At 38.8% G+C, this 12,748-nt stretch overlaps 1 protein-coding gene across 1 annotated transcript in view; it reads right to left on the bottom strand.

The window, feature by feature from the left end:
• Nucleotides 1-2,743: 2,743 nt before the first annotated feature.
• The window catches only part of KIAA1644 (KIAA1644 ortholog), a gene marked incomplete at its 3' end in the record, with an annotated part of 17,459 nt that continues 7,454 nt past the window's right edge, over nt 2,744-12,748 (bottom strand). The window contains exons 2-3 of the mRNA XM_009705654.1: nt 10,789-11,002; nt 2,744-3,067 (exon numbers count right to left, since the gene is read on the bottom strand). Coding sequence (XP_009703956.1) covers nt 2,744-3,067; nt 10,789-11,002 — 538 coding nt within the window. The remainder of the gene's footprint in view (nt 3,068-10,788; nt 11,003-12,748) is intronic.

The raw sequence follows: 12,748 nt of genomic DNA, 5'->3' as shown, positions 1-12,748 counted from the left end.
CCTGGGATATATGCATATCTCACAAGATTAAAAAATGTATTTTTTTCTATTTTCAAAAAGCTCATCTGTAAACAGGAACTGATCTTATGGTATGACACCCAATATATATACACACACATACATAAGTGTGTTTGTGAGGTGCTAAAGAAAAATGCTTATTTACCTATGGAGGGAAAAGCCAGGATAAGTTTAGGACACATTAAAAATGCCAACACAAACCAAAAAGTTGGTTTTATAGACTGGAAACCTGCTGTTACCAAAGCATCTAAGAAGTTCATGTCACCATGTAGAAAAATGGAAATTCAGGTATAAAATACAAAAAGGTATTAAGCATGGATTAGGCAATTTTAAAACCAATGATGGAAATTATAAATCCAGTAACTCCATTGCACCTACTTCTTCACTGATAGTACGATTACATTTTGAGAAGACAGTACAAAGGTCATTCATCAAATACAGACTGCAGCAGAACTGGACTCTGAAACGAAGCTTAATTTCTATATACCAAAATTACCATATTTTCATGCATATAACCTGCAGATTATCTAACAGAGAAATAAAGAGCCAGGCAACCTCCTTTTACTCCCCACAGTCTTGGCAATTGCTGTAGTACACAAGTCTGTCCTTTTCTGAGGGAGCTGTTCAATCAAAAACCTCTTTCACATCCTAAACAGCCTGCCTGTGATCAGCAGTGCCTATTACCTTTTTCTTGGTATTTTTTAATGTGTTCAACTCAGAGTCATTTATGCACTTAGTTAAGGGGTTGTGAGTTTCAAAAGTTGCAGGTTATAACTTTGAAAATACAGCATCTCTTGTAGTGGTTTATGTGCTGAAATACAAGGGATAGATATGGTTTTGCTAAGGAAACATCTAATTATTTCTTCCATTGAGCAAGGAAAGGATTAGGAAAAGACGGCATTTTATGGGAACTGAGGAGGGCACAGACAGACAGTTCACTGGGGAAGGGGTGAGGATTACTGGAGTGACTTATCAATGCTCATCTCCTGCAAACACAGGAAAAGGAGCATATGGGATACGCTCACCTGATCCTAACATACATTGCCCGCTTAATGCTTCAAAAAAAAAAAAGCAAAGAAACAGAACAACAAAAGTCAGTAACGGAAAGTGCACCAAGCATCCTTCAAGAATTATTGAAGAGTTTCCTTTAACTGGTAATGGAATGGTAGAATTACCAAGTGGTATAACCAGGCTAAATTATTATTTTTTAATATATCTATCTATATATATATTCATGCTGTCACTACATTTTTATACATGCACACGTGTATTAAGCTAGAATACAATTACTGTACTACAAATGTTGGTCTTAACCCGTATAGCAGTTCTGATGGAAGACTGGGAAATCAATATGCAGAAAAAGCTGAAGGAATTACAAGAAGAAAAAAGGAGAGAAGAGGAAGAAGTAGTGACAAAAAAAGTGCTTACAGCCGAGCACAAGCAAGTCGCTATCTATCTGAAGTAACACTGTTAGGCTCTTGTGTTTGGCCAAGGCCTGCTAGAACGGTCTGTAAGTCTGAGCTGCACTGGATACATCCAGTACCGGCTACCGTGCCAAATGACTCCTTTCACTGATCCTTGTCCTTGGGTCAAACTATCACTACCTCTTCTGTTACCAAAAATCTTCAACCCTGTTTGCTCTAGATTTTAGCTTAAAATTAAAGGACAAGTTATGAAATAAAAGGACTACTGCTATCATCATCCCATCTGGAACACAGTACTACCCAAAGGTTTCAGACTAAGATCAAGATTGTGGCTTTATGTGCTCTACAGCTTCAGGAATCGCTGTCATCTTTTTCACCCTACTCAGATCACTTTATTTTGCCAAAACTCACCACTCGGCCTTCTGGAACATTTCTAAAACACACTGGTGACTCTACCCTCTCTGCCTCCTTCCAAAACTTTATGCTCTCTTGCCAAGAAAAAAGTCCCCACCTTCTTTCTTGACACCTTATTTAGAGCATCGTTTCATTCAGCTCTCTTCCTTTGCTTCTGTTTTCTTTGGTTAAAAACAGTCCAAAATGGTGCAATCTCATTTTGTCCCACGGCTATCAGTATTTGGTTTCTTCTATTTATATTGCATGTTCTGCTTGCTCCTGAAGTATGTGTCTCCCATTTGGTCTGGGGGTTTTTGGGGAGGGTTTGTTTTGGCTTTGTAGCATTTAACTTTACAGTAGCCTACTTGTGTCAGTCTGTCAAAGGAGATCAAGCTGTGCTTTTTAGGCTATGCATGTAAAAAAAACTAACCTGGTTTTCATGTTGTTTCTGTGTCTCATGCCACAAATAGCGTGGATTTGTGACATCTTGCATTGAAGCTATTTCAGTATTGCTATTAATACAATCTTTTAAAACCAGATCAACAACAGATACATAGATACACATAGCAATTAGTCTTTGACACCAGATTAAAATCAATTTTATAATGGTCGATGTAGAACAAAGATTTGTGGTTGGTTTGTACCACAGAGTAGTAAAACTATTTAGCATGGAAAAATGGCAGCATCTATTTCTCTTGAGAACAGTATTAAAAGATTACTTAATGTATTGCACAGTGAGAAATCACTCCTAAGTGGTAATTCTGTTAGACAGTTCATGATATAAAGAATTATGTGCTAGAAATGGTGCTGTTCAGCCTGAATTTGCAGGTCCTTCCAACTACAGGTGATTGTTCACCCTACAAAACAAGAGTTAAATAACGTATTGCAATATGGCTTAACTTACTTACCAGGCAGATGTACTCTGAAAAGACATCAGGGGTGGGCTTAAAGCATCTCCTTTTAATGTATGTACTGTCTGTGATGTTTGAGGCTGTGGCTGAGTCTGAGGCTGTGGCTCTGGCTGAGGCTGTGTCTGTACTTGGCTTGGATCCTGAGCAGGGTTAATCCATCGGCTCTGTCCCTGTGTCATCCACTTCCCCTGGATTCCCCACCGTGCCAGGTAAAATTTGCAAATGTCATAGTTCATTGAAGAGTAATATAAAAGGTCCAGTACCAGCAAGATCACCACAAAAAAGCCATAGATCCACACTCCTAACAGTGCACTGTAGTTGCTGTGAAAGAAAAAAAAGCGAAAACAAAAATGTTATGTATCAGTAACGGCCACCATGTTGATTTATCAAGGCTGGTTTTTTCATTAATTATATAAATATAATATACAGATGGATGAAACAAACATTTTGTTCTAAAGCATATGTCCTTAAAAATTATTTATTATTTCAATCTAAATACTGCTATATGCATGACACAGGAGGTTTTTAAAAACTAAGGCCCCTGTCTTACAAACATTTCTATTTCTCCCTCTCATCTGTGTATTTATATCAGCACATAAATTTGGTGTACAACTAGCTTCAGTGCTTTAAGTGAGACTACCGGTATGTACATGGCTGGTGGGCTGTATGTTTTATTCTGCAAATTTTTACTTCCAGAGAGTCACTCTCCCAAAAGTGACAGGGCATTGATGAGAGGGAGGGTTAACCATACGAAAAAATACACTGTAGTAATTGAGACTGAGGAGCATCTGTGCTATTGAAAATATTCACTGCTTGTCTTAAAAGGTGTTTAATGTGCTTGTATTTGCTCCAAGTTTAATAATTAATTATTGCCGGATACAGAAGATATTAATAGAAGTATAGGCTTTCAAGAGCAACTGCTAAAGATCCCTTAGTTTCCCGGTAATAAATTTGGGAGGGAAGAACATCGGCAAGATCATATTATATATACAATTCATTCCACAGGAAGGAAAATATGTACCACATTTATATGTATATGCTGGTATAGTTATAATGTGTATATATAGGTAAAGGCCATGAAAATTATCAGCTGCTGACATGGTGCACGGAGCTGTAAATCTATGACAGGTGACTAATGATATTAAAAGAAAGAGGGGGGAAAAAGGCAGAAAAGGTATAAGGGGTCAAGAATTTGGAGACGAAAAAAGAGAAGAAGTGCTAAAGCTCTGCTGGAGATGCAATATTATTAAAAGAAAAATGACTGTCAGGTGTAAATGCAGTTTAGATTGGAAACTGTGAGTGAGGAGGATGAGGTCAGAACAGAGAAGGAAAGAAAGAGGTAAGGAGGAGACTGTTAGGTATACAGTGAAGGTGGCTAATCTAGACCTACAAGCTAATGTGGAAGTATGTGTACCAGGGACTGTAAAAACAAGAGCAAGCAGAAGAAATACTAGTTAAAAAAATGTCATTAGGAAGGCAGTCTTGGAGGAAAATTATATCGAAGTAATAGGTGGTCAACCCACATCTATGTGAACCTGAACTTAGATGAATCAAATGGAACACACACTCAACCATGCTGTCTTTCACAGACATACCAGAACATTGATCAAAACAGAAAGGCTGCGAGAAGGAAAAAGGCTGAGAAGACCCATAATAGGTGCAAGCCAGGAAGAGGGTTTGACATTTTAAAAATGTGTCCCAAGCCTTTTTGGATCTAAAACATTTCAAGTCTCTGCTTTGAACTTTCGCTTCCATTTAAACTTTTGTATGACTTTTTAAATTTCATACTTCAAAATAATCAGGATTTGAAACAAGAAATCAGATAAGAAATCAAGAGTTTTAATTTCTGTGTTACTGCCTGCCAGCACTTAAGGAGACTGATTCTCCTCTCCAGGGAATGATTTTCCACTACACAGATAGAACGTTAAACTAACTGAGGATCCTTAGCAAGTAACTGTAAGTAACAAGGGGAAGGTGAGAGCTGTTAATGACTCCCTCCCTGTGTAACTGCAAGCCTCAGATTTGAAAAAATTCTCAGTAAATTTCCAGGAGGATTGGAAGTAGACAAAATACAGTGCTTCTGAAAACCCTTAACTCAAGAGTCTTTGCCTCTACTAAAAACTTCCACATGCCTGCCTAACTTCACACAACAGTGGGTAGACCTTTGTAATGCATTAACATTTTTGCAGTCCAGGCACTTCAAAGTGTAACAGGATCTGGTTAATTCAGGCTTCTCAGCAGTGCTACTCTTGACTTCCAGTGGATTTATTCCTATTGGGGTAAACTCTTCTATTTTCTGCTAATGTAAATAAAAGGGAAGTGAAGGCTGGAGAAGTCAGGAAGAAATCCATTGTAACAAATCCTGTTCTTCCTCACTAACGCCAATAGCGTCCATTTTACAAATAGGTGAGCTGTATTTGATCAACAGTAAGACTGGACATATTAGAAAACATGCTATTTTTGTTTTGGCAAGGAACATTTCTTACAGTTAACTCAAAAGAATTTGTCTGTATTTTAGGTATTTAGTTTCACTCATCAAAATTTTGGTTAGAAAAAATTAAAGGGTACGTTGAGTGTTCCAATTTAAAGCAGCAATTTATTAATCATGCCATATACAAGTTATCCATCTGCTCCTTCTCAGTAACATTCGTTTCTCACAAATACAAGAATGAGAGGCTGCTTTACTTTAATAGACAGTGGGACAACAGCACTATCAAAAGGGCCTTGTGAAAAATCACAAGCAAAATGAATAAGTAGTATGTTTTGTACACAGGGGGAAATTCCATACTTTCATGTTTTCTGTTTCTCAAACTATTAAGATGGTAGAAAATATTAATTTTGCTGATGGCTACTAATTAGTAAAAATGAAAACTTCCCTACAAATTAAGAAGATGTCTTAATTAGAAAATAAACATTCTTACACTGAATAACAGTAAGGCCAGAGACACAGACAAGAAGTGGGAATCAAAAAAACTCCTAGGATTGGCTCTCATCTCATTGAACGGAATGATTTAATTGTAAAAGTTTCATCTTGCAATCTGATTTTCCTGTACTTCTGTGGAAAAATTTCATTTCAATTCAAAAGAAAGTGTAAACAGATTCCAAATTTACTGAGATTCAAATTATCAAATTATAGGGGTTTGCTCCTTCACAGGGACAATCAAGTATAACAACTTGCTTTGGTACGGTTCTGTCTCCTCTGCCCTTCCCTGCTGCTGCTCCTGCCCCTCCCAAGCAGTCATTTTGGAGGTTCCTGTTGAGGTTCAACACCAGCTTTATCAATGTAACACTGAAAATGAGCTCTAAAGCTGCCTTGCCCTCTGCTGCTGCTGGCACACAAATGCAAAAGCTATATCTGGAGTAAAAGTTACAAGGCAATTTCGTTTTAGCTTCTCTGTGACAGGGTAATTCAGGATATCAGAAGAGCTTAGGAGCTCGTTATTTTAAGATACTTCATCTTTTATAGAAATACGATGTATATATGGTATATAGCCTTGTACAGAGCCCACTTGCGTAAATGGAAAGATTTTCTCTGACTTCAGGGAGTCTTGAATTGGGCTCTCTGAGAACAACAAAGACTTTTACCATCCATCTCCTCCTATTCCATCTACAGAATCCTGCTTAGATTTCTCTAACACCCCTCCACACAAATTAAAAGATAGGTTCTTTTATTATTATTCCTACCCATGTGGTTCCTTCCATCTAATTCATTAGCTTTTTCAGACGATGACAAGCAGGTTAGGACCAGGCTATAATTTTTTTGGAAGTGTTTGCTGGTTTTCGTGTGCAGCACATGAACAGAAAGTAATTCATTTGGGAATTCAGGCTTAAAATACCCAACAAATAAAAACAATTGTGAGCAAAATTCTACAGCTGCAGAGTTTAAGTGTAAGCAGATAGCCATGGAAATGGTTTCTTTCCCTCTTCTCCTTGAACGGGGCTGTTACTTGCAGCAGTAACGCTTTTAAGTGTTGCCCCAAGGAAAGGCAAGCTTACATCCTAGCAATGCCTCAGTACTTCTAACACTGGGGAAATCTGTGCAGTTTTCACATGTACACTTCAAATCAAATGGGATTTTTTTTTTCCTGTCCTGTGTTTTCTTGTAGAATCTGTTACTGTAGTACCTAAGAGGTCTTCCCAGCTAAATTACACCTTTTTGCAACATTTGGTAGTGGAAGTGATATTTATTTATTTATTTATTTTATTTTTTTGTGTTCCTGTAAAGATGACTTTCTAGGAGATACTTAAGCAAATGCCAGCTCTGCAGCGCACATGCTGTACATGGAGAAAGATTGTGCTATTCTGTCCTCACGTTGCTTTTGGTGCAGTGTTGTAGTGTTGTGTGCAAAAGCCATTCAACACGGAAAAAGTGGAATAAGAGGTAAGGAAAACCATGGATGCATTACAGACTGCCATAACACTGTTCCAGTATCAGATTAAGGACCCCTAGCATAGTAGCGCTGCTGCTAATCCACCAAAACATGCATCATAGAAAATCTGAGAGAGTATGAATACCAGATTCAAGTGAATACTATTTTTAAGAACAGTTAAACAGCTTATTAGACAAAGTTTTATGGAAAAATACTTTGGATGGCAGAATTATTCTTGTCTGTTAGACATCATTGGTATTTCTATATTTAATACTAAATGAATTGTTCACATTCAAAAATATTAGACTGATTAATCTGCATGATTGCAAAGATATAATAGCCCAGTATTCTGCACTTATAAAAACACAGAAATCTTTTGTTACAGTAATGGAAAAAATGTAAATAACCCTGGCTATAGTTATATTGTGTGACTGTAGAAGACAAATGTGTTTTTTCAGCTGTGCCATGACAAAGAAGTTATAAGTCACTTCATTAATTTTTTCCCTCAACTGTATTATAAACCAAGAAATTTATTTTGATGATCAAAAGAATGGCTAAGCAGAAAAATAAACCAAATAATAATATTGAAATAAACCAAATAATAATATTGAATCACTCTTCCCTGAAAACTATAATCCTTTTTTTTTTTCCCAGTTCACTGCTATTCCCATATCCTAAATCATTCTCCCCAGCCACAGTACAAGAGGTTTCATCAGAATTTTTTTCAGTGGTGTGTGAAATTAGATCTAAACAAAGAGCTGACTTTGTTACTGTAAAGTGAACCCTGGATGTATTAGAATCCAAATAAAGTTAAATTATCATATACGTTAAATAAAGTCAGAATGTATTAAGTAAGATGCGTTTTACAGTGTTTTTAATCTAGGCATCTAGGCTCCACTTCTTTCTGCCCCTCCACAGCATACTAAAATTACCAGGACGTATCAGTCAGCTCAGGGTGAGGAGATCTCTCTCCCTCTGTCTCACTACATGGGTGGAGTTTTACACCGAAAGTTAGCATCTCTTCATTTTCCTGGCCCTGATTTATCAGAAGTGGTGTTTCAGGAAGTTATAAAAAGGCAGTATCGGTTCCACTCTTGCACTTCTCTAAACTACACCTCCAGAAGCTTTTTTTTTGTATTTAGCATTATTTCACCTACCTTTGCAAAAGATCAGCATATAGCTAATGGCCACAGGAAATTCTGGACTGAAGACATATATCGTAAATTGCCTGCAGGTGGTTCTCAACCATGAATCTTGCCAACAAAGACTACAGAGAGGTAGCTCTTTCTCCATCACAACTGAATGAGGTAAAAGACTGCTAAATGAAAAGTAATATAATACTTACACTATGCTCTAAATATTTTCATTAAAATAAATACTGTAGTTCATAGAATACCAAATTACCTTTTTCCCTTTGAGGAACTGCTCACATACAACAGCCCTATAATATGAAGAGCCCTATGTTTATTTCTGCAGGGGCATGTACGTGTGCACATACAGAAGTGAGCGGGCATGCAAACAGAGCATGCAGGAGGCAGAGACATGTTCTACATCCCAGGGTATAGTTTGCCATCAGATTCTACGTGTCCCTCTGCACGTCTGCTTTGGGAAGAGGCTGGCTGCTCTGTCCATTTCAAATTGTTGGTGAAAGGAAGAACAGAAGGGCCTTGCCGTAGTAAGCTCTGGCCATGACTACAGCGAATAGCTGCTGAGATACTAGATAAAGCCTGAAGTGCGGGCTTTCTACTTGGTTGAACTCAACAGGCCAGTAAGATCCGAAACTCTGATGAAGCTGCCTGTTAGGCAGACTTGGTTGCTCAGCAGCATTGGTGCAGGGTTTACAGAACGGTAAGGGAAAAAATAAAGCAGGTTTGCTGTGTGCAAGACAAAGAACTGAGAAAGCGTGGGGGCAATAGCCACACTAGTCCATCCTTGAGACTCTCTTTTTATCACTCTCGAGTGTGACGCAGTTCTGGCTCTGTGTCTACACGCACAGCCCTTCTGTACTGAGAGTCCTGTGAGGACCTCTCTTCAGGCAGGCGTCCGACTGCTGCCGTGGGAGCATGGGTCATCCCAGTAAAGAAAGGGGGAGCACAGCCTGCCCTTACCGCAGAGCATGTGGAGTATGCATTGCACGGGGGCACTGGGACGTACCGCAGTAGAAACTCCACCAGGTTGCCTGGAGGCGTTTATGTTGGCAGAGTTGGGGAGCCCCAGGTGAGGGTGCTACCAGTTTCTAGATTGTCCGGACTGCACAAACGGTGGAGAAAACAGATGGCCTTTAATGGGCCTGTTAGACTCGAAGCGTCTCCCAGGCCTTCCGTGTGGTATGTTCTCCTGATGTTCCTAGATGCACTATAAGGCCACCGCAAGGAAATTTCACCTCAAGGACATAGCTGCACATACAGTAACAAGACAGTATAGATCTACATTGTTTTAAAGATATCTTACACGGGTAGAGTCTATTTTTGTCTTTCCTTTACACTACGCAGTACAGAGACTTCTTTATAGTCGGTGATTGTCACTTTAACACCTGCAAAGTTAAGAGTACACAACTTCTAGATCTATGCCAGAGTCAAACGTCTCCAGGCAGAGCTGTACGAGGAGTGGCTGGAAAGGGAGACGACAGTTTGCTGACTCCATGAGCCGGCTGCTGCTGGAGGCAGCTGCACACAGCGAGTTAGAAGAGCCGACATCAGTATTCCAGCACAAGTCTTCTCACAGCCTTGCACCTGCTTCCATAGGAATGAACGTCACCATACCGACTGACTTTCCCACCGCAGAAGAAAACACTAAAATCCCTGTTGTAAACAAGAATCGATAGACTGGAATTCCAGTTGTCTTCAATCTGCCCTTTCCTTTCCCCAGAGGGGTTGGTTACCAGAATAAAATGGCAGGGGAAAGCAGATAAATCAGAAATCGACCTTGGGGGTTTATATCAGCTGAAAGCTGCCCTCTGCACCAAGAGAAATTGCAGCAGATTAGTGTGGCCAGAATGTCAAATACTAAATAGGAGACAGACCACAAGTGAAGATTTTGTCATCCTAAATAGGCAATCAGTAACAAAGATCTGCTTGCTACTTACAGGTTCTTTAGAAAAAAAATTACAGACATTTATCTTAAAGGATAGGCCCCAGCAGTACCTGGAAGTATCCCAGGTGACAGGCAAGGAGACCACACACTGTTGGTACATAAGCAAATCTTGTTCCGTTCCCCAGGGTCAGTGATTATAAAAGATTTGTATTCCAAACATCAGAGATTCAAAATAGTGCATTTGGGTTGATATGGAAAATGTCAACTCCCTCCCTCTCTCCCCCCCACGGACAGCTTTGGGGTTTATTTTTACTGATACACATTTAAACATAGTTTGGATCAGACTGGGGTCAGGGGAGAGACTTTTGTAACTTTTATATGTAACTTTATATTTGTTACATCTACATGCAACTTCTACATACATACACTCCCAGCAATGTTTATAGCCCCTGTCAAAGCAAAGAAAGCAAAGCTAAAATACCCTTTCTTTTCAGAGTTCTGTAACAGCGAAAACCTTTTAGTAATGGTTTTCCTGTATGTGCAATTATTTTAATTGCTTCCATCATGAAGTACACCTCTGGCTATGTTATTAGACCAGGAACAGTTTGGTGAAGAGTACTTTAAAACTCATTTACTTACTTATGCATATATCCATCTGCGTTCCCCGTTAAGTTCATCTGCATAACAGTCTGAAATTCTGTCTCATTGCAGCAGTATTTAAATACTGTGTTGTTATGGTGACAGCAAAAGATGTAAGATTTATTGTCAGAGAGACGGGGGCAGTGAAAACCAAAGTGGTAGCGACCTTTGTAGTCCGTATATGGCTCGCAGACCCGAAAATGTGCGGACAACACTGTAAAACAAAGAACAATATTGGCTTTGTGAGTCACTTGTGTTATCTGTATTTTATGAACTATAATTTTTCATTGGTTAAGCTTGAACAATAATTGTTAGATTTCTGAAAAACATTGATACTTCAGAACTTTCAACATCATAATATTTAGTACTAAAAGATTACAATATTTAGCCTCTTGTTGTATTTTTAACTTTAATTGTTACTATGTTTCTAATTACTGGGTTTTTTTAAGGGAAGAGAAGAAATGCCCTCCATGCCAAGAAGCACAAAAATATTTAGGGAAACGTTTTCATGCTGCTGTTCTAAATATATGGGTATCCATAAAAACCCAGCAATGCTCATGTTTGATCCTCCTGGGATGACTTCATAAAAACAAAAAGTCTACGTAAAAAGTGCAATAAATTTTGACGGCACTTGATTTACAGTCACTGTTCTTGACAGAAAGTATCTTCTCTACTATAAAGGTCATTCTTTGATAAGGATTATTCTGCCAGAAATAGTAATTACAAAACAGTATAACAGCTCTGAACAACTCTGAATTTACAAATAAATAGAACTAATAGAAATAACAGCTATTCCTGGGAGTTCTTACACTTCTCCTTCATCAAATTCTCATCTATAGTGTTTTATTACATCTCCGAGAACATTTTTTACAGGAATATGTCACACTGATTTCACCATCACTTTTCCTGGGGAAAAAAAAACCAACTAAACAAAGAAAAAGAAATGCTCTCCATCCGTATCCTTCGAATGCAGACTTGAGGCTGGCGGTTGTGTGGCAAGAGGCACGCTGTGGTGACACCTCCAGGGTAAGACAGTGGGCAGACGCAGGCTCTCTCACCGCGCGCTAAGCCGACCAGTTGCAAACAGCTCTGAACTGGAAGCTGTGCAATCACCTTCGTTTCCCTGAGCTAATCAGCGGTGCAGAGGGGCAGGGTATAGATCCCTTCCCGTGTGGTCATAAGCAACCACACGCGACTTCGTGGTTGGTCTGAAAAGTCCAAGAGCTAAGAGACAATACTGGGTTCCACATGCTGCCAACATTTTAACTGATTTGTAGTTATGATAGGTCTTATGGCATCATTTAAGATTACGTGTACTGTACAGACCCCCCCAAAGGCCTTACACTCTAAGGAAAGTGAAATGTAGAAGTCAAGAGTCTGAATACTCTTAGCAATGAAATGTTTTTACTCTGATAGAGAACAGGGGCACAGCGATGCTGTGGGTAGCTGCACTGCATAAGGTTACACCAAGTAATAAAGGATATTCACTTCAGACTGCCAGAATTAACCCCTGTAACTTAGTGTATGATTTTTGTATCAGTTTACTAGTACAAGAGGTTACAGATAATGACTTGCATGGATTTAGCTTAACTACATTGTATCTCTCTGCACACAGTCCCTGTTGATCTGTAATTGCATCTGTGCACCTTATCCATCCAATCCTCATTTCTTTCTACGTTGCTTAAAAAAGCCTGTTCCTAACACTTTTGTTTCTCAATTTTATAAAATATATTAATTTCAAGAATCGCTGTCTCTCTAGGTCTAGTCACATTTTAAGGATTGTGACAGTGGAGATTACTTCTTTATTTGTGCATATAGAGGGAGCCTAGAACAAAAACCAGAGTACTAAACTGAAGAGAAAACAAGGTAACTTGTACTGCCCTCTGAGTGAAGGAAAACCACTCTAAATATTTTGCATTTATTTCTATATACATACACACACACCCACTCTGGCATATGC

The sequence above is a fragment of the Cariama cristata genome, unplaced genomic scaffold (assembly GCF_000690535.1).
Source record: "Cariama cristata isolate BGI_N322 unplaced genomic scaffold, ASM69053v1 scaffold11988, whole genome shotgun sequence".
Taxonomy (NCBI): domain Eukaryota; kingdom Metazoa; phylum Chordata; class Aves; order Cariamiformes; family Cariamidae; genus Cariama; species Cariama cristata.
Note: the sequence above shows the minus strand (reverse complement) of the source record. Positions and strands in the feature narration are given on the sequence as shown.